This window comes from Tenrec ecaudatus, chromosome 4 (genome assembly GCF_050624435.1).
Source record: "Tenrec ecaudatus isolate mTenEca1 chromosome 4, mTenEca1.hap1, whole genome shotgun sequence".
Classification (NCBI taxonomy): domain Eukaryota; kingdom Metazoa; phylum Chordata; class Mammalia; order Afrosoricida; family Tenrecidae; genus Tenrec; species Tenrec ecaudatus.
This window is the reverse complement of record NC_134533.1, coordinates 197742173-197764801: the sequence shown is the minus strand read 5'-3', so window position 1 is coordinate 197764801 and position 22629 is coordinate 197742173. Positions and strand designations below refer to the sequence as shown.

At 44.9% G+C, this 22629-nt stretch overlaps 1 protein-coding gene across 1 annotated transcript in view; it reads left to right on the top strand.

Annotated features, from left to right (window-relative positions):
- Nucleotides 1–22629, top strand: part of CPNE4 (copine 4) — a 392000-nt gene that overhangs the window by 345840 nt on the left and 23531 nt on the right. The window contains exon 10 of the mRNA XM_075548957.1: nucleotides 7029–7162. Coding sequence (XP_075405072.1) covers nucleotides 7029–7162 — 134 coding nt within the window. The remainder of the gene's footprint in view (nucleotides 1–7028; nucleotides 7163–22629) is intronic.

The window sequence follows — 22629 nt, the reverse complement described above, 5'->3', positions numbered from 1 at the left end:
GGAAAGCAGAGGCTCCTGCTTCGCAGAGCAGGGCAGCACCCTGCCCACACACTGCTATGTGGTGGGGCATTCACCCAGCCCTTCCCCTGGCAGCATGCCCGTGTGCAGGTGCTGCCGCCCACTGGGATGGACAACATGAGGTCACCCACCTGCTTCCTCATCGGACTGGAAGCAATCGCTCCAGGAGCTGCGTCTGCAGGCCCGCGTGATCTTCAGGAGGATGAAGGCAAGCTGTAGTCAGTCCAGGAGCATGTTCCAGAGGAGAGGACCGAGCTGGCCGGTGTCAGAGCTGAAGGAGGCGCTGGATTGCAGCCCTCTGGATGGGAGGTGGTTTCCAGGGCCTTCCTGAGCTTCTTTGCTTCTTCTAAATGTCTGAAGAAAGGTGCTCATTTCTCACCTTCCCTCTGCACCGCCCCCCCCCCCAAAGCATTTCCAGATCCCATGGGACCTCGGTGGGCACAGAGGGAGAACTTTGCATTTTCAGTTGACAAGTTTTGCCAAAACTGCTTCATGGTTCAACTTAACGATGAACACTCCCCCCCCCCACACACACACACACACCCTGGGCAGCAGGGGAGAGCCAGGGGTGCCAGTTTGCCAGCCTCCCGCTGGGAAGATTGGAGCGGGTACCAGCACCACAGGCTTCCCTAAAAGCTTCCTAGCAGAAAATGAAAATGTGACCACTCGACCCGCTTCTGCAGCCTCCTCCACAGAGTGGCATTTTTCGGTCATTTTCTTGCTTTTATTTCTCAACTTAATCCCATCTTTCACTGCCTCCCCGTTGCTTTTTAAAATAAACCTAACCTTTCACTCTGTTCTCGCCACTAATGCTTCCTCTAAAGAGCACCGAGAATTCTTGGTAGAAGGCCACCTCCCGAAGATAGGCATTTTATCTCCGGCTTCATCCGGAGACTTTAAAAACCACCACTTGCCCGAAAAGAGGGGAAGGAAGAGCAAAACTTAGCTGCCCCATACTTAAGACTGCCCACTGCTTCCACTTGATGAAATATTTCCATTCTAAGCAAAGGAAACTTCAGGGAGATGGTAAGGGCCATGGGTTTATGTCCTTTTAGCCGTCGGTTAATTTTGAAGCTCACGCCATCCCCCAGAGCTAGGTGGGAGTCAGCTGAGTGGCTGTCGTCACCATGATTGTCACAGACAATCACGGGGTCCTTCCTGTGGGCCCGGAGAGAAGCCCAGAGGACTGCAGGGATAGAAGCAAAATGCCCACCGGGTATAACTTTGTGTTGATGCAGCACCAGCACGAGCGGGCAGCTCAGTAGCCACCTCCGCCCTGTGACCTTCAGATGGCTGCTCAGCCTTCCAAATGGAATTCTTCCCTCCATTGCCAGTGAATCCTGACTTCTTCTCAGACACTCAACAGCACCCTCGCTTGGCCCTCCACTCTGATTCATTTTCTGTCCTTAATGTCTTCCGGACCAGTCCCCTTTGCACCTTCATCTCAGCCTCATTTGTTATGAGGAACAGGATGCTCCTTCCAAGCATCAGCAGGAGGAGTTGATAGAAATGACACGACAGGTGGAGAAAGGGGGGTGTCTGGGGTGTAGTAGTTCAGGAAGCATTCACTCTCAAGAGCATGTAGAAACAGCTACGCGGAATGCTCCCTGAGGCTGATGCCCTGTAGGCTCCGCCTGCCCCGTCCAAATCCTGAGCCCCTGGGCTCTCTGTTTTATTCTGGTGTTTGAGGTTTGTTTGTTTTTTAAGATACATTGTTGCCAAAATGTTTGTTTGCTCATCAATCCTTTGTGAGTACACTACCAGCTACTATCCCCGATTCATCTGGAATGCCAAGGAGAGGCTGCTACTTGGTGCCTGGAAGGTGAAGGGAGACCATTTGATTTCGTGAAGCTTTGTTCTCTCTTACTTCCTCCAGTCTTTCCATTACCCGACCTACTCTCTGCTTCTGCATCAAGACATAAGCATGTGTCTGTTACCAGGGAACACTCTTGACCCTTCGGGAATCGTTGTCAGGTTCTGGGCACAGGTTGTACCCTGGGGCCGTCTGCACAGTGACTCAGTCATCAAATCTAGTCGTAAGGGCTTTGCCATCATCTCTGCTGATGACATCTAGGGGCCTGATCAACTGCACAGGTCAGATGCCTTCCGTTGTGAGGGGCATGGGGCTCCTTGTGAAGAGCATCATAAACAGAAGAGACGTGAGCCACGGGGTGCTCGTGATTAATTTTAAAGATGTATCCACATCTGCCAATCAGTTACACTTTTTAGATCTGCAAGGACAGAATCAAGCCTATCTCCCTGCCAACACTCTCGCGCTGCCTAGAATTGTAGAGGGATTCTTGAGTAGAAAAGAAAGCAGCGGCTTTCCCCCTGGCCATGCAAATACTATTTGTATCTTTTAAACACTATGTACATCGTGCAAGGTGTCCTTATGCCTTAGACCAGTGGTTCTCAATCTTCCTAATGCTGCCACCGTTTCATATAATCCTCATGTTGTGGTGACCCACCCAACCATAACATTATTTTTGCTGCTACTTCATCGTGGTGATTTTGCTACTGTTGTGAATCTGGCAACCTCTGTACAACGTTCATTTGACGCCCCCCCCCCCTCGGGAAAAAAAACGGGTCATGACCCATGGATTGAGAACCACTGTCTTAGATGGATCCCATCGGGATGGAAAGGCTCTGGAGGTTGCCCTTAGTACATGCAGAGGTTCCCAGCTGTATGAGCTCTTCCGGTGCTGAATCTCAAGTGCCTTTTGCATGTTCTTCCTGGGGAAGCTTGCCCAGATGCTGTGCTTGTACAGGGACCTTTGTCTGGGACGTGGCCTGATGGTGGGATCCCAGGGTTTTCAGATCTCCTTCTGGTCAGAAGAGCTCCTCCTGCCAAAAGATTTTTATCCTTATTCTTGATTAAGAAGACCTTTATCTTTGTCCTTGTTATCACTTTTCATATCGTTTTTCATCTGCATGGGAAAGTTGGACATTGGAAAAGGAACAATCAATGTACTTACATTACAGTGCTGATGCATGCTATTGAACGTACCGTGAACTTCCAAAAGAACAAACAAATCCGTCTTGGAAGAAGTACAGCCAGAGTGCTCCTTAGAGGCAACGATGGCAAGGCGTTGTCTTACATACTTTGGGGATCTCAGGAGAGGCCAGCCCGTGGAAAGGGACACCGTGATTGGTAAAGTAGAGGACAGCGAAAAGAGGAAGACCCTCTCTGAGATGGACTGACGTGGTGGCTGGGACAATGCCCGCAGGCACAGTAACAACTGTGATGGTGCAGGACTGACAGATTGCCTGCAGCCGGTAGGAGTTGGAACTGACTTGAGGGCAGCTAACAGCAACATCATAATTTTGCAGTGGCTGCACTTGCCCCTTCCGACTGCAGCCAGTCCCCAAAGATGCTAGAGTTTCCTGGTTCTTTAGGGTCACTTCTAGTCATTCTCAGGAGCATTATCTTCCCACGATTTGCATCTCACTTGCCCATGCATGTGCGTGAGCACACACACACAGAGAGAAAGGGAGGTCCCACTTATATATATATTTCAGCTGACTTCTCCTTTATTTTATAATTGCTTTGGGTACAAAGAGCTGTTGAGGTAAATTCATTTAAGTCTACTTTGTGTCCTAAATTCCTGGAGGAGCCTCTTAGCTGATTCTCCTGCTTTCAGGCCGAATCCCCCCATCTCTTATGGGAATCTGAGAAGTCATGAGATAGTGTCCCATTGGACGGCGTGGAGAAATATAGTCTTGGGAGCTTTACAGACTGGGTTTCAAAGCCAACTCCACCTCTATCACCTGTGACCTTCATCTTTATCGATAAAAGAAAATGAGAGCATCTCTCGGAGATTTTATGACAATTAAGTAACGATGTCTGCAGAGCAAGCCACACAGTGCCTGGCACAGAGAAAGGTTGTTTGTTTTTTTAATTTGTGTTGTTGTTGTTGTTTTCAGAGAAAGGTTTTAATGAAAGTCACTCTTCTTTCCTTATCTGGACTAAGGGCCTCTAAGGACGAGGGAGGAACGGGGCCATCATTCGTCCCGTGGCTTTTCCTTCGTGCACACTTCATGTTGGCATTCTATCGGTTGGCACCCCTTTCCTTAAACCATCCATATGTTCTAAAGGCAAAGTTTGAATCCTATCTAAACCATCTCAGTGTTGTCTGGGAGAGAGATGAGGCTTTCAACTCCCATAACGAGTTGTAGTTTCAGAAGACCACAGCAGCATGGGACTCTGTCCAATAGGGTCACAGTGATTCAGCACTGGCTCGGTGGCAGTGAGTTTTCAGTGTCATCCAGTCATTTCTGACGCATAGCCACCCAAGAGAACAGAGTAGAAATGCTCCTTGGGGTTTGCAAAGCTGTAAATCTTTCAGCTTCATATTTCTGCCAAGTAGTGTGTGGTGGGTTCCAACTGCCCACTTTCCTGTTAGTAGCCCAATGCTTACGCGAGTATCCCATCAGGACTCCTGTTTTCACCCGTAGTCCTCTGGGAAAAGAAAGGTGGGCGGGGGGAGAACCAGTGATGGGAAAATAATCTTGTTTGAGGGGGGAAAAAACTATAAAGGAGTTACTGTTTATGAGTCTATTATTTTTCCCTCTGGTCACTTTGATTTGATTTCAAGGTTATGGGTTTTGGGTTTGTTTGTTTGTTTGTTTTTTATCAGTCTTACTTGAATAGGCTGAACCTAAAGAAAAACAAACAAAATGCATCTTGCCCTGTCTCGGTCTTCCAAGAACTCACATCCCAACTTAATAAAACCAGTGGGGCATTCCAGTAATCCCTTATGCTGCATCTGGGTCAAATACAGCACAAGTAGCATTTGCTAACCACAAGCTCACAGGGAGCTATTCTTTCTGTGTCTGTTTGTTCGTTCCCGTGAAAACTTTATTTATTTATAAATAAAATAATAAGTTATTTTCTTTTTATTATAATTATGGATAAATCATTTTGCTGGAGGCTCTTAACAACTCATAACAATCCACACATCAATTGTATCAAGTACCTTTGTACATATGTTGCCTTCATCATTTTCAAAATTCTTTCTGTTTGAGCCCTTGGTATCAGCTCTTCTTTTGTTTCCTCCCTCCCCCACCCTCCCTCTCTCGTGGACTCCTGATAAATGATAAATTATTATTGTTTTCATATCATACACCACCTACTATCTCCCTTTGTCCACGTTACTGTCGTTCATCCCCCTGGGGATGGGGAGGAGGGAATTATGTATCATTGTAGTTGGTTCCTCATTTACCCCCCATTTCTCCCCACCTTCTTCCTACCCTCATGGTATTGCTACTCCCATTGCTGTTCCTGAAAGGTTTATCTGTCCTGAATTCCATGTGTGAGAGCCCTTACCTGTACCAGTGTATGTGCTCTGGTCTAGCTGAATTTGTAAGGTAGAACTGGGGTCATGATAGTGAGGAGGAGGAAGCATTAAAGAACTGGCTGTTCCATTCTTTCCTTGTGACCCTTCTGTGAGGGACTGTCCAATTATCTACAGATGCACTTTGGGTTTCCCCTGCAACCCCCATCATTTGCATCGATATGTTTGTTTTGAGTCTTCTGATGCCTAATAACTTATCCCATCAACACCTCATAATCACACAGGCTGGTGTACTTCTTCCATGTGGGCTTTGTTGCTTCGTTGCTAAATGGCCGCTTGTTTAGCTTCAAGCCTTTAAGACCCCAATATCTTTTAATAGCCAGGCACCATCAGCTTACTTCACCACATTTGCTTATGCACCCATTTTGAGTTCAGTGATCGTGTTGGGAAAGTGAGCATCCCAGATTTCCAGGTTGTTAGAACAAAGTGTTCTTGTGTTGAGGGAAAGGGAGCTTTTCTATCAGGAGTCCGTTGGTGACTGGATTCTGTGAACCCAGAGGAAGGCAAAGATGCACCCATGCATTTTCTTCTTACTCTGTGACTCCGCATTTGAGCATAGACCCTTGAACGTAGCCTTTGTGGCAAACCATATGCTGGATTGAACCCTTCCTTGATTTAGAGCAATCATGGTTATGCTGGAAATCAGAAGAAAGGCTCTTCATTTGAACACTTTCTTGTCTTAAGCACTGTAATCACTGTTACCTGCTTCCTAAGCCAGCTTTTTACTTAGAAAGGTATCAGGTTGGAAGTGAGGTGGAGGGGAGGGGGATGTAAAAAGTTGAAAAACAAGAAGCCTGGTGGCACAGACAGATAATCACTTGGTTGCAAAGCGAAAGGTCTGTTGGTCAAACCCACCGAGCTGCTCTGCAGGCAAAAGGTTTGATGACCTGGTTCCATAGAGTCACAGCCAGAAACCCACGTGCCCGTTACTGTCACCTGGGGTTGCTGTGAGTTGCAATTACTTCCAAAGCCCATGGAAACACCAACTGAGAAGATAGAAGTTTCACTTCTCTGGTTCCCACTCCCAAGGTCATCAGCAGGTGTGGTCAGTCATAGTCTTAGCCACCTGTAGGAGTTCTGATGCGAATGGGGACCAATAAGCTTGAATGCCTTGCAAGAAACAACTTCTTCTAGAACATTGTTTAGAGCTAAATCAACATCTCTCAGCAACTGACCGCCTGTCAAATATAGCAATAGCTTACTTTATAAATCTGCACCACAAAATTCACTGTTAAGGGATCTTACCTATGCCTCAAGGCAACGCTAATCTACCCAGAGAACACAGAAAAAAGTTGGGCGGTGGGGATAGATGGCTAGCCTACTACTACGCTTGCTCAAGGAGTTCATGGTGACTCAGATTTCGGATCTAGACATCAACCTTAAATTTTGCTGTGCAGATAAGGAGGGGCGAACGTATGGTGGGAAGGAGGTGGTGGGGAGGGTGGGGCCTACAGAAGTGGTTTTACCCAAAAGAATAATTCATTTTATTTATTTACTTACTTAGGCAAATTAATTTCTTCTCTAAGTTTCCTCCTGGGCAGGGTATGTGACATACTATCCCCACTCCCACCCCCCCATCTGAGACTGTGTCTGATCACAATGCCAAGGCGATGCATTCCCTTAGAATCCACCTATTGTCCTGTTTTCCTCCTCCAGGTAGCTATAGATTTCACCGCCTCAAACGGGGACCCCAGGAACAGCTGCTCCCTGCACTACATCCACCCTTATCAACCCAATGAGTACCTGAAGGCCTTGGTGGCTGTGGGAGAGATTTGCCAAGACTATGACAGGTAAGCGAATCCAAAACAACTGCATTTACCATCTCTCCTGGGGGGTCAGATGGTTCCTGGCTGGTTCTGGGAATAGAAGAGTAGAAATCAGCCCAGCACCTCCTCATACATAGGCTCGTAAGACAACAGCATACCACTCTCTTTCATGTTCCAAGAGAAACTGAGTTTACTCCATACTTTCTTCTCTGACTTGGCTTGCAAGACCAATCTGTAGCCATCTGGGCATTCAGTTCTGAGGTTTTACTGTGTGCCTTGCTACTACTCGAGGGTTAGCCCGTGGACCCTCATGGTATATGCATCACCTAGGAACTTACCATCTCAAGCCTCACTCAAGACCAACTGAGTCAGACTGCTTTTGTCAGGAACCTTCCTCGTGGTGCTGTGGTGATATTCTGGACCCTCGGAAATAAACGCGGAGCTTTTCTGCTTCCTGATTGCCCCACTTGCAAAAAATGCCGGCGTTATTATCAGAGTGGCCTGTACATCTTTTGTGTGCTCTGTAGAGTTGGCGAAGCCTTGATTGAGAGGGCAGTATTTCAGCTGGTGAAGTAGAAGGACAGCAAAAAAAGTGGAAGTTCCTCAAGGAGAGGGGATGACAGGCTCAAAATTACCACCACTGTGGGGAGGGCGCAGGATGAGCAGTGTTTCATGCTGTTCGATAAGTTGTGGTTGTTAAGAGCCATTGAGTCTCTTCTGACCCATAGCAGCCCTGTCTACAACAGGAAAAACACACATCCTGCTCCTGGGCCACACTCACAACCGTTCCGATGGTGAAGCCCGTTGTTGTAACCACGGTGTCCATCCATTCCTTCGAGACTCTTTCTCTCTTTTCCTGCCCTTCTACTTATTCAAACATGATGTCATCTTTCTAGGATTAGTCTATCCTGTTAACATGAGATGAAGTCTTGCCATCCTTCCTTCTGTCTGCATAGCATTCTGGCTGTACCTCTTCCAAGAGAAACTGCATGGTTCTTTAGGCAGCCCATGGCACTTTCAATGTTCTTTGCCAGCACCACCATTGAAATGCACCGACTCTTCCTCCACCTTCCTTATTAGGTCTGTAACTATCACCTACATCGGAGGTCATTGAAAAGACTGTGGCTTGAGCCAGGTGTGCCATACTGCTCAACGTAGCATCTCTGCTTTTCCACGCCCTAAAGAGGTCCTGTGCAGTAGATTTACCCAGTGCAACACATCATGTGATCTCTTGACTGCTGCTTCCATTGGCATTCTTTGGGGATCCAAGCAAGACGAATCCTTGACAACTTCCATCGCTTTACCATTTCGCATGATGTTCCCCACTGGTCCAGTTGTGAGGATTTGGGTGTTCTTTGCATGGAGTTGTTACCCACACAGAAGGCTACAACCCTCGGTCATAATTAACAAATACCCCAAGCCCTCCACACTTTCCTCAGAAGGTTCTGTATAGACAGGAACCAATCTGATGGCACCGAACAACAACACTGCATGAACCTCACGCTCACATGAACCCACCTGTCTGTTTTAGATAGTGTTTAACTGAAGGAGAAAACGGTACAGCGAGGTTAAGTGACTTGTTTACCACCGGAAGCCGGGGGCTGGATTTGAACCTAAATCTATCATACTCCATGGCTTGAGTTTTTAATCACTGTGTCCCACTGACCCTGAAAGCTTTTGGTTATTTTAGCAGAGAGGTGCATGTCTGCTGGCATGTACATGGGTAGAGGTGTGTGCCTATGTGAGTGTGTGTATATGTAGAGAAAACACGTTAAGATGATAGTCCTGCAATATGTATTTTTACCAGATAATAAATGTGAAGGAACCCTGGTGGTGTTAAGCAGTTAGCTGTTAACTGAAAGGACACTGGTTCAAACCCACCAGCAGCTCTGCTGGAGAAGGCCAGGAGGTTTGTATCTGTCCAGATCACCGCATTGGAACTCCTCTGGGGCAGTTCTAGGTTTAGTTGGAATCAAGTCGACAGCAGTGGGTTTTTAAAAACATATTGACCTTTCCCACCAAGGAATTCCCTGTAAAAGGTAATTGACATCAGTCACATTGCTCTGTCTTCATTTAGTCCTTCCAGATGGAGGGAAAGGAGCTCAGGGGTGTGTTCAAGAAGATGCTGAGGTGGAATCAATGTGTTAGGTGCCATCCATCCAGTTGGTTACAACTCATCCTGGTCCTACATACCACTCAACGAAACACTGGCCAGCCCTGTGCCATCCACACACTTGCTGTCATGGTGGAGCTCATTGCTGCAGCCGCTGTGTCCATCCCCTTGCCCAGGGCCTTCCTCTTTTGCATTGCCCCTCTACTTGGCCAAGCATGACATCATTTTCCAGGGACCTGTCTCTCCTGACAACCTGTCCAAAGTATGTGAAACTAAGTTTTCTCATCCTTGCTTCTAAGAAGTGGTGCACATTTAAGTCTTCGTACATCTCACTTGACTCCCTGCGGTGATTGTTTAGCAAGTCTAGTTAGTAATGAGTCACAACAGCATAGTAGATCTTTCCAACCAGAAAAATAAAGAAATGACTATCTCTTCCAGGTACCCTAACATCTGATCATTGTAGGGTCAGAATTAGTGATAACAATTTTGAAAACCTGTTAGCCCACACACCACAGGAAACGACCCATCCTTGTGACCAGAAGGTAGGGAGAAAGAAATAAGACAGGTAGTGAGAAAGTTCCCAGAAGTCTCCTCCCGGATGGAATGCTGTGGATTCTGATTGGTCGCCTACAGTAACTCAAAGGGTGTCTGTAAACATGTAGGCTCTCGCTTACACTTCCCCTCTCATACATCTCAAGAAGAGTCCTTTTAACTTGAGAGGATTCCTCTCCTACATAAGTCTGTAACTCATTACGGGGAGTAGAAAGCCCTGCCTTTCTCCCATGGAGAGGCTGGTGGTTTCGAGCTGTTGACCTTGGGCATCACAGCCCAACACATAACTGCTCAGCCATCAGGGCTCCTACAGGACAACTGCCTAGAAAGGCTGAAATCATGTGGAGGTTTCTACAAGGAAAGAAAAGTCTGTCGATTTGCATTGCCACTCTAGCAGAAGCTTCCTCAAAACACCAACACAGTCGGTCTCTCCTCGTGTTCTACTGCACACCCACCACGATAATCTTGCATAATAATCAGTGACAAGCAAGTTACGGTGACCTACATGTGTCAAAGCAGCTGTGTGCTCCAAAATGTTTTCAGTGGATGATTTTTTTTCAGAAGCAGATATCCAAGCTTTTCTTTTAAGTCACTGTGTTAGTCCAGGTAGACTAGAGAACTAAATCCAAGAAGACCCATAGGTGTATAAGAAAGAGCTCTAATGTGTGCACAGCAATTGTGGTGAGAAAGCTGATGGTGCCCGGCTATCAAAAAATATAGTGCCTGGGGTCTTAAAGGCTTGAAGATAAACAAGCGGCCATCTAGCTCAGAAGCAACAAAGCCCACATGGATGAAGCACACCAGCCTGTGTGACCACGAGCTGTCGAAAGGGTCAGGTATCAAGTATCAAAGAACAAAAAAAATCATATCATTGTAAATGTGGGTGAGTGTAGAGTGGAGACTCAAAGCCCATCAGTATGCAACTGGCCACCCCCTTACTGAAGGGTTGTGGGGAGGAGATGAGCCAGTCAGGGTGCAGGGTAGCAACGATGAAACATAACTTTCCTCTAGTTCTTAAATGCTTTCTTCCCCACCCCACCCCCCACGCTATCATGATCCCAATTCTACCTTACAAATCTGGCTATACCAGAAGATGTACATTGGTACACATAGCAACTGGAAACACAGGGAATCCAGGACAGATGACTCCTTCAGGACCACTGGTGAGAGTGGCAATGCCTGGAGGGTGGAGGGAATGTGGGGTAGAAAGGGGGAACTGACTACAAGAATCTACGTATAGCCTCCTCCCTGGAGGATGGACAGCAGAGAAGAGGGCGGGGGGAGACATCAGACAGTGTAACATGTGACAAAATAATAATTTATGAACTATGAAAGGTTCATGAGAAATGGAGGAGAGGAGAGGGAGGGGGGAAATGAGCAGCTGATATTAAGGGCTCAAGTAGAAGGCAAATGTTTTGAGAATGATGATGGCAACAAATGCACCTATGTGCTTGACACAATGGATGGATGGATTGTGATAAGAATTGTACAAGCCCCCAATAAAATGATTTTTTAAAAGAGCTTTATATATAAAGAATAATTGTATATTAAGAAAATATCCCAACCCAGTCCAGATCAAATCTGTAAGTCCAATATTAGCCCATATGTCCCATACCAATCTATAAATTCCTCTTCAGACTCACACAACACATGCAATGACACCGAATGCAGGAAGATCACAGGCCAGTGGGTGGGAAGTCTTGTGGATCCAGTGGTGAGGGAAGCAGCTCGGTGCTGACTTGGGTCTCCATGTGGCTCCTCCAGCTCCAAGACTCTGGCTCTGTCAGTGTAGCTCCATGTGGCTTGTTAGCAGGAAGACCAAGCAGAGTCTTTTTTGTGTACCACCTCCAGCTAACTATTTATCTCCTTTGAGCCTCCAAATGAGGTCATCAAGCTGTGACCTGATTGACAGGCTAACCTCCACTTCTTCCCAAGTTGACAGGAGATGATATAACTGCCACAGTCATCTTTATATGGATTCTAACCTCCAGTTTCATAGCTATCGGCAAATGTGCTGAGCATTTGTTCCACCCCAGAACTCCATGCAGTGTAATACTGAGCACAGAGTCAGAAGCAAGAAGGACAGGAGGGAGAGCCCTTGGGATTCTTAATAACGCTTTTAAACTTGAAAACTCAAAGCAAACAACCTCATGGCCATTGAGTCCATTTCAATTCATCGCGAGTCTACAGAGCAGGGTAGAACTGTCCCTGTGGGTTTCCGAGACTGTAACTCTTCACAGGAGTAAAAAGCTTGAGCTTCTTCCCTTTAAATTTGAAGTCCTCGTAAAAGAAACAAAGCAGGTAAACACACTTAGTACATATGTCATCCATCCATCCATCCATCCATATGAATCTGACTCTGCCCTGGATAAGGCAGTCTAATCATAAATAATCCTAAAGAGAAGGTCAACAGAGTGCCCAGAAATGTAGCTATCAACGCCCAGACCCTCGCGATGGTTCTGTGGCTGATGCAGTGGATGATCTGAAATAAGTCTCTGGACTTCCCTCTTTCCTGATCCTCACAGGGGTTGGGGGGTGGGGGGGGATGCAGGTGCTATTTTCAGAGCGGCATAAACATCATGTCAAGCTTTCATCCTTTCATAAAGTGAATCAAAGTCTGAAAAACATTCTGTGTCCCACCCCCCGCACTTCGCTCCCCAAATTCAGCTTCAATATAAAAATATATGACAAGATACGACACCTTAGGAGTTATACGTAGAATTGTCATAACTTATTTCATTTTTAAAGTTGAAGAGGGTAAGTACCGAAGCTATCGACCCCAAATAGCTAAGGAAACCAAGGATGACGGAGAAAACACAAGTTCTCCTGAAAGGCTCCCTGGAAGAAGGTGGAATGCAAATGGTTTCCTTGGAAAATGACAAGGTCCCAGGGGGGCTGTCCTGTGCGGGGGCGGATAGTCAACAGACAGGCAGAGTCGGGGAGTTTCAAGTCCGGGAGTTTCAAGTCAGGGCTCTGGAATTAATGTATTCTCCCATCAGTCAGTGAGGTCGGCGCTCCAAAGGAAACACTTGAATAAAATCTGACAGGAGGCGTCATTTCCCAGCTGCTACAACAAAAGGATGTTAATCCCCAGGAGCCTGAGAAATTCCTCCCAGCCCCTGACAGCCTAGGGCTTTCTCTCAGCCTATGTAGCCATCGCTCAGGGGCCCGTGCCAGGTGACCCGTGAAGTCCAACAGCTTGAGTGAGGCACCCAGCTCTCCTCTGGGGAGCCTTGAAGGGAAGCTCCCCTCAAAGAGGTGATCCTTAAACCCAGACAGCACCCTGCCAGGCAGCTCTATCCCTGGGCCCCTGAAAGTGACACCACCCCATCGTCTCTCCCCTTGGGCGTCCTCAGCATGCTCGCGCACAAGTACACGCGCACCTGAACACACCTGCACGCACACAGACATGCACACGCACAAGCTCCTAGGACCCCTGTGGAATGTGCCACCTGCCTAACTCCTCACGGGGACCTGGTCTCCTGAAGCTGCTCAAAGCCCAGGTGACATATCCTCCTTGGACCCGGCACAAATGTGGGTCTCGGATTCCATGAACAGGCTGCAGTTGAATGGCTTGTCTGTCTACTGTCGAGATAACTATGGAGAATGAGCACATTTCCTGGACACCAGGACTGTCATTTTGGAGATGTGGCCACCCAGAGTGGGACACTGGTCAGACACCAAGGCAGGAGACTGCCTCCACTGAGTGCCAGGTGTACTGTATATGGAAGAGCGAGTGGAACACCCAATTAGACAGATACCTTTGAATGTGGAAGACTGGATTAGAAATCAGAAGACAGGTACGTGTCCAAGAACTTCCTGTTCACCTCGATCAACACGACTCAGGAATTCCCAATCTTAGCTGCACTTCGGACCACTTGGGGAGCCAGACAGTGATGACTGGGTCCCTTCTAAGAGATGCTGGTTTAATTGGCCTGATGATTGAAGTGGGAGACATTTTTATTCCCATGAACACTTACAGTCTCAGAAGCTCCCGGGGCAGTTTTACCCTGTCCTATACGGTCGGTTTGGTTTGATGAGTCAAGTGGGCACATAGAGATGAGAACCAAAGTTAAATCAGCGAAGATGGAGCGGGTGAAATGGTTAAGGATCCATGCCACACCTACCTGGTGCTAGGCGCCTGGTATGGATGCCGCAAAGACCGAAATTAACCAAGTTGAATTTCCTGCAGTGGATCAGTCTCACCGCAGAGAAAGACACGTGAACACATCACAGTGAAGCAAGGCCCAGGCAAACTAGGGTTCATAGGTGGGGATGGGGGCAGCCTAAAGAAAGAGGAGCGGTCAGAGAGGGCATCAGTGGACGTGAGCGAAGGACTGATCAGAAGTCGGCCTACTCTGTAGTCCAATGTCATTAGAATAGGACTGGATTTTTAAACTATGCTCCGGTGGCGCAGAGGTTAAAATGCTTGGCTGCCAGCAGAAGTGTTAGCCGTTTAAACCCACCAGCCACTCCATGGGAGAAAGATGAGGCTGTCAGCTTCCATGAAGATCACAGCTCTGGAAACCCTCTGCGCTCATTCTAGAGTCTGAGCTGAGGCTGCGGCAATGGGTTTGGTTTCCCTCCGTTGCTTGGATTTAACTTCGTGATCCTGAGTCATTAGACCCAACCAGCATGCCATGAGGGCAGCATCCACAGAGGTACCAGAAGGAGCAGGGCTCCTGGTGACAGCTAGATGTGGACTCAGATCCCAGCTTGGCTCCCTCCCCTCCTGAGTCGGCCATGCCCTAGGCCTTGGTTTCCTTCTGTGCAGACTGAAGATTTACCCAATGGCTCCAGCAGAGCGATGGTCGGGATTAACTACAGGGCGAGCAGCCAGCACAGGATCTGCCCTTGGAAATGCTTAATACACGGTGGAGGCTAGATTCTTTAATCCCTCTAATTAATTTTTAAAAATAAGTTGAGTACAAAAGGAGAAAGGAATCAAGTGTTAGGTTTAAAGGTCAATTTGAACCAACATTCTGCTTTGTTTTGGCTCCTGTGGCCCTAAAAAGAATTTTCCAAAATTGTATAGCTCGCACATTTTTTTTACATTGAAATCTGGTGTTTCATAGCATACATTTAAATAGTAACAAAAGAGGGAATCTCTAGTACATTGTGAATTGGGCCATTTAAAAATAAAACTCTCAATAAAAATATATCCAAAAGAACCTAAAATGCCATCGCTCTTTGATATTTCTTATCATCCATCTAAAAAATATTTCAGGAGCAAGTTCTTCCGTTTGAGATGAGAATTAGATTGTTTTGCTTTTCCCTGAACTCCGATTTCCATTCCCTTCCCTTACGAGCATACGTCCCTTACAGACCCTGCTCAATTTGCTTCAATATTCTTTTATTAATGGCTGTGTCCCGGTTTCTCTGATAAATCTGAATACAAATGGAGACTTCCACGTGTTCTAGAGTTCTCTGTGGCCCATGTGATTTAAAATATTTACATATTCTGTGCTGAGTTTGTATTGTAATTATTAATTATATATAATCAGTTACAAGAACAAGTATAGTAGGAATCTCAATGTTTCATTATTGACAATGCAGAATAAATATGCATTGGAAAACTAGCTCTTAATGAAACAGATGGGGATTTTTTTTCCTCAATTAGTTTACATACTGTATAGAATTAACAATTCTAGTCGGACTTTCGTTTGCATGAATGTAAGCACTAAGAAAACTTTTAAAAGTATGTGGAAATGAAAAGAGGTTGCTTTCAAGCCTAAGTAGCAATTGAAATCACCCTAGATCTGTTTTCAAAGTATATTTTTGATAACCTTCCAGCTGTCAGTGCTTTTGCTTTTTCATTGAAAGCAAACACTGGCAGCTACTAACTTACAAAGAGGCCCGTTTCCCAGTGACTCGTGTGCATGTTAGAATGTTCCCTTGTTTGACGCTGCGGAGCTTTTACATGTTGGAGCAGTGCACCCTGGGAGTGAAGATTCAGAATGGATGGAGGAGATGGCAGGTGTGAAAGAGAAGGTGCCAATGGAGAACAGGTATCTCCATGATAGGTGTGGCCAGAAGATGAATCTCAGCAAAGAGCATGTATGGAAGTAGGGCCACTTAAGACTGATGTCCTGCAAAATGAAAACCAGAAATATGCTCTCTTACCCTTGGGCAGGCCTTGTATTCTCATGTATCCCACTTTTTTTTTTAATTTTTTTTATTTTAACAATTTATTGGGGCTGATACATTTCTTTTCACAGTTCATACATATACATACATCAATTGTATAAAGCACATCTGTACAGTCTTTGCCCTAATCATTTTTTTCTCTTTTCTTCTTTTACATTTTATTAGGGACTCAAACAACTCTTACCACAATCCATACATATACATACATCAATTGTATAAAGCATCCATACATTCCCTGCCCCAATCATTCTCAAGGCATTTGCTCTCCACTTAAGCCCCTTGCATCAGGTCCTCTTTTTTCCACCCCCCTCCCTCCCCATCTCATGTATCCCACTTTTAAGAGCAATCTTTTTTAAATATCCAAAACAAAATGCCACAGAATCTTCTCCAACTCATGGCCACCCCATTGTGTGTGTGTCAGAGTAGAACTGGCTCTTTAGGATTTTCAGTGGCTAGATTTTGAAAAGTGGATCTCCAAGCCTTTCTTCCGGGACTCCTCAGGGTGGATTCAAAGCTTCCAACCTTCCGATGCGTGCGGAGCACTAGCGACCCAGGAACTCTTTATGACGTGTTCTAGAATGTCACGAAATGGCTCTGTTACGCTTCTCTTTTTATAGATTGAAGAATCCGCCTTTACTTCTACTTCCCTCTTGCCTCCTCTCAACATTTTCCTTAACAGGGAGTTGAACTGATCGTCCATCTAGAGATCATTTGGCCGTAGCCTTTCTGGTCAGCTCACCCGTTACCTTGGAAGATCATAGGCTCTGCTGTTGCATGTATACTATTTTATTGCAATAGTAAGAACTATGCTCTGTACCGATACAGCGATAAGACTCTGAACACACCGGTGCAGTTGAGTTGATATTGACTCTTATCAACTCTGTAGGACAGAGTGGAGCTACCCCAGGGAATTTCCAAAGTTGTACACCTTCAGGAAAGCCGGCGGTCACACCTTTGTCTCAAAGAGAAGTTGGTTGGTTAGGCCTACTGGCCTTAACCACTGTGCCACGAAGGCTTCTGAATGCAGTGATAACACTCCTGACATTTCCAGATAGGTAGGCTCCACCAATCAGTTTCCAAGAAAGTTGCTAAATGTCCGCTGTGCTCAGTGCTCGGTGGGTCTCATCTGGAGTTCTCTGAAGTGTCGGCACAGCTCTGCTTTATTTTGTGTTCAATTGGCCTGCTCTTGCTTCCTGCATGAGACTCCTCGCTGTCTGGTTTTATTTTTAATAGGGGAGAAGGGATTTTAAAACCCATTGTGCTTAGTTTGAAGTTTTCCTTCGTGTGTTTATTAGTTAGAGGCTTTGTGATAGCTAACTTCAGAGAATTTATGCCCTCCTGGCTCATTAATTATTCCCCTTGTAGGTGAGTCATTTTCCCACCTCCCTACTCTTGAAGCTCAATTACATAACAGTGTCTTATGCCCAACAAACTTCACTTCCCCATGGGTGGCTTAGGAGATAAAAATGGAATATCATTAAGCCTGGGACACTAGTTTGGTACTTAGAAATGGATAGAATATTAGATATGTTCTCTCCTAAACGTGTCAAGAAGAAAATGAAGTGTGGAGTCTCTCCAGTAGCTTTGTTTCTGTTTTGACTTCCACGCTGTCTCTGAGTTAGAAAGCTGGACTTATCCTCACTCCAGGAAACCTTACCCTAAACTTCACTAGAAAGTGCATCTACAATCCATCTGCCATCTCCCTTCGACACCCACCCCTCCTTGGTGGAAAAATTGCTGAGACAAAGTATTTCAAGATTGCCCAAGAAGCAGAAGTATTTGTCCTTAGAAATTGGGCTCATCATTTATAAGTAATTCTCTATTTATCAGCGTCAATACATTCCCTCATGCTAGATACAAGGCATCACAAAACCTTATTCCATGTAACAATAAGGAACTTATAGGGGTTGGTGTTTTCTGGGAAATTTAGACTTTGATTCCAAAGAACCCTACTTTGAAAATAGTGGCTTGTTGTACCACCAAACCCCTAACCCCAAATTTGGGCTAGTTCCTTTGTTTAGGTGAAGATTTGTCAAAGTCTCCATTGGTTACTAATGACTTCTAAATTGCTTTCGTTAATTTAGCTGTCCTGCAAAACCTCCTCTCCCTTACGAAAGATGTTCAGGGACTGTGAGACGTCCCTTCTCTCCTTCGTGAACTCTGAAAAGCATTCAAAAATGTAGGAGTGGATCGAAGATCATATCTCAGTCGTGTTCTTAACAGTAGAGGAAATGCAATGCAGATGGCATGAGAAAAGACACTCAGGCTCATTGCAATACCCATCCCGCCTCCACATGACAGCATCCTATCCGCTTAAGAATGGGCTTATTTCAGCTCGGGACATTTTCTCAAGATGTGGGGAGAGGGAGAAGACCATTCCATTGCTGTCATACAACCTTATCCTATGGTCACCCCAAATCAACAGACACTCTTATGAGAGTGATAAGCAAACAGCACTGGACATTGAAATCAAGACGGAGGGAAGAGATCATGCATGTTTCAGAGAAGGCAATTACACATATGTTGCTGAATAAACTGGTAGAGCAACCTCCCATGGAGGAAAAAATGCTTAACAATAATTATATTGAACCCAAGAGGGAAATACACCCAGTGTTTCAAATTCTATACCATCGGCTAAATGAATGACATTATCAGTAAAATCCCCTATATTCCAGGAGGAGAGTTCATAATGTTATCTATCATAAAACAGTAATGATATCTCTCCATGAACCAGAGATATACGTAAAGAACTGAAATATGAATAGATTGGGGGCTTGTCCCAATCTAAGAACCATTAGTTCTTATGACATGGCTTACTTGATACTCACCCTAAATAAGAGATCACTGGAGATAGGGGTGCTATAGCAAAGTGTGGTGAAGAAACCAGATGATGCCCGGCTATCAGAAAGAACAGTGTCTGGGTTCTTCAAGGCTTGTTTTAAAACAAGCAGCCATCTAAGTGAGGCATCAACTAAATCCACATGAAAGAACCACACTAGCCTATGTGATCCAAGGATTGTAAATACTGAAATCAAAATCCGAACAAGGGAATGGTGTCAGAGCATATATCGTGAGCACTCGGCGTGCAGAAGACTAGAGATGACAGTGGAAGTCCAAAGTCCATTAACAGGTCCACACATGGACTAAACCTCCATTGAATTCCCCTGACCATTGAGGGAAGTGACTAGCCTTCTTCTCAAATAGAGAATATTGTCAAATCAATTATGGCAAAGGTAGTTATGTTAAAATGCAATGCCTTATCATTTGATCTCCCTTTGATCTAATTTAAAATTGTCTCAATTTTTAATAGTTTTTAATATTTTCTGCTTTATTTTCAATTGACATCTTCCTATGTTTGGTCTGGTCATGCTTGTTATGTTTTCTTGTTTGTTTGCTTCCTGCTTGTGTTTTATATTATTTTCCATGTATGAAATGCAGGATAGGCAAATCTATAGAGACAGTAAATGAATTAATAATTACCTGGCATGGCAGGGGAGGGCGAGGGGGAAACAGGAGGAGGAGGAAACAATAATTACAAGAAGAAAATGTTCAGACGTTGATTGTGGTGACGTCTGTGCAGTGACTCTTACTATGACAGTATGACTGAACTATGTGACCTGTGAAGTGTATGCCAGTAAACTTACTGTTAAAAATACTAGGGTCTTATTTGTTGTCTAGTTGAGATCCAGTTACTAGACGTGCTAGGAGGAAATCGTGTGTAAGATTATCTAGGAGTATGAAGGGGCTTCAGAAAGTTCATGAGAAAATTCCATTATCTTTCCATTCCACTTTTCCATGAATCCTTTGAAGTTCATCATATAAGTATTATATTCTGGTGATATAGTTCAAAAGACATAGGCTTTTGAATCACATAATCCTCTGTTTAGTCACCTTAGGCCACTTATTCAGCTTTACTGCGTCTCCACTTTTTTGTCTACAAAATGGGACTTCTTAGGGTGTGGTACTTCAAGGATTATGTGATAATTAAATAAGTTTACGTGACATACTTTATGCACCAATAAATGTGTGTTTCTCTCCTCCCCGTGCTCTTCTCTAAAGTATAGTACAATTAGAATTAATATACACATTTGATTTGAATTAATAGATTTAGCAGTCAAAATCCAATACGTATAAGTGAAGCCAAGCCAAAGGATATGTATATGACTCTCATAAGTTTTCACAAGACTTTCCCCTTCTTTACGTAGCCACAGCTCAATGATCCACTTTATGGATTAGCTACTGATTAAATGCCACTTACTGAGCAGTGGGCTCTGTGGCAAGTACACTGTTGATGATGGAGACAGGAGGGATCATGGAGAATGAAGAAGACGGGCTTGATACAATTGATGTGTGGGTTGTTATAAGAGCCCCCAATAAAATGATTTATATTTTTTAAAAACAGAGAGAGAGAGCGAATGAGTGAAGAAGAGGGTAAAGACATAAAGTACCAGTAACAAAGATAAGCTCCTATACTTACTGCCACTGACAGGAGACAGGAGCTAGACATAATGATTCCTGTAAATGGGGCCAAGGGCTATAATTACCTATAGCTAACCCATCAATTCCTAGCTACCCTAAAGGACAGAGTAAAACCTCCTCTACAGAGTTTCTAAGGCTATAAATCTCTATGGGAAAAGACTGCCACATTTTTTTTCCTTCAGAGAGGCTGATGGATTTGAACTGCTGACCTTTCAGTTAATGGTCAAAAGCTTTTCAATGCTTTTTCAATTGCCCTTTGGATTCATGCTAGTCTGCATTTGAACCAGCCTTAAAACCAGCTTCAGATTACCCCTATGTTGTTGGTACTATCCTCACAATTATTCTTATGTTGCACCCCATTGGTGCAGCCCTGTGTCAATCCATCTCATCAAGGCCCTTTCTCTTTTTTTTCTGCCTGAGGTAGTTAGTTTATTGTGCCCATCTGGCTGATAAACACATGTGGGGTTCATTGAAGGGTGGAGGGATAAATGTCTCAGTGAGCCTTTCCTTTCTAGTTCTCAGGTCTCTTGCTTTCTGATGGTCAGACCAGGGTACAGCTGCCTTAGCCAGTTTCCTGCTTTAGCTTGCAAGGCTCACTTCCTGAAAGACATCCCTGAGGAGAAACCACATGGACCTACCCACCCCAGAGCAGCCCTGGGTGCTGGAGCAGCCGTGTGGAGACCCCTGCCAGTGCTGAGAGACTTACACATTCACTGACTTGGCTTTCCTCTTGAAGTTGGCATCACTGCGTCTGTTTTGTGAGATGGAGGAGGACTTTGTGGATTGGTGTTGGACGTGTAGGTTAATGTTGGACTTGTGGGCTTGGGCAGCACTGGATTGGGATGTTTTCTTGCTGTGCACTTAACCTTTATATAAAGCTCTATCTTATACATGAGTCTCTGTGGATTTGTTTCTCTGATGTACCCAGACTAACACATTACTCCTCCTCTTTACCATGTATGATGTCCTTCTTTAGAGACTGGTCTTTCCTGATAGCATGTTAAAAGTGCGTGAGGCTACATCCTTGCCTCTACGGAGCCTTTCAGCTCTACTTCTTGCAAGACAAATCTATTTGTTGTTTGGTAATCCATGATGCCCTCGATATTCTTGACTAGCACTGTAGTTCAAAGGCATTCACTTTCCTTCACTCTTTCTTATTCGATGTCTGACTTGCACATGCATATGAGGCAATTAAAAATACCATGGCTTGGGTCAGGCTCACCTTAGTCCTCAAAGTAAGATCTTTGCTTCCAGCACTTTAAACACATCTTGATCAGCAGATTTACCTGAGGCAATGTGTAATTTCATCCCTTAACTACTGCTTCCATGAGCATTGGTTGTAGATGGAAGCAAGGTGAAATCCTTGACAACTCTATCTAATCTTTTCTCCTTTTATCCCGATGTTACCTGTTGATTCAGTTATGAACATTTTGGTTTTCTTTACATTGAGATGTAATCCATACTGAACACTGTAGTCCTTGATCTCATCAGCAAGTGATTCAAGTCCTCCTCATTTGTAGCAAGCAAGGTTGTGTCATCTGCATATCACTCATTACTGTTGGTAATGAGTCTTCCTCCAATTCTGATATAGCATTTTTCTTTGTAAACTCCAGCTTCTCTGATTATTGCTCAGCATACAGATAGAATATTGAGTATTGCATTATGCAGGAAAGATCAAAGGAAGATGAAATAAATGCACAGAGTCACTGTCCCACAAGCAATGGTCAACATTCAACTGTTTCACGACGTAACATATAAGCAAGAACCAATGGTACTGAAGGAAGAAGTTCAAGCTTCCCTGAAAGCAGGAATCAAAAACAGGGCTCCAGGAATTGATGGAATACCAATGGAAATGTTTCAACAAGCTGGTGGAGTACTGGTAGCACTCATCTATGCCAAGAAATTTGGAAGAGAGCTACCTGGGCAACTGACTGGAAGAGATCCATATTTGTACCCATCCTAAAGAACGGTGACCCAAAAGAATGCTCAATTATGTAACGATATCACAGATATCAGATGCAAGTAAAATTTTGCCAAAGATCATCCAGCATCAGTTATAACAGTACGTTATCCAGGAGCTGCCATTCAGGCCAGAGTCAAAAGAGGATGTGGAACAGGGGGTATCACTGCTGATGTCAGATGGATCTTGGCTCAAAGCAGAGGATACCAGAAAGATGCTTACTTGTGTTTTATTAATGAT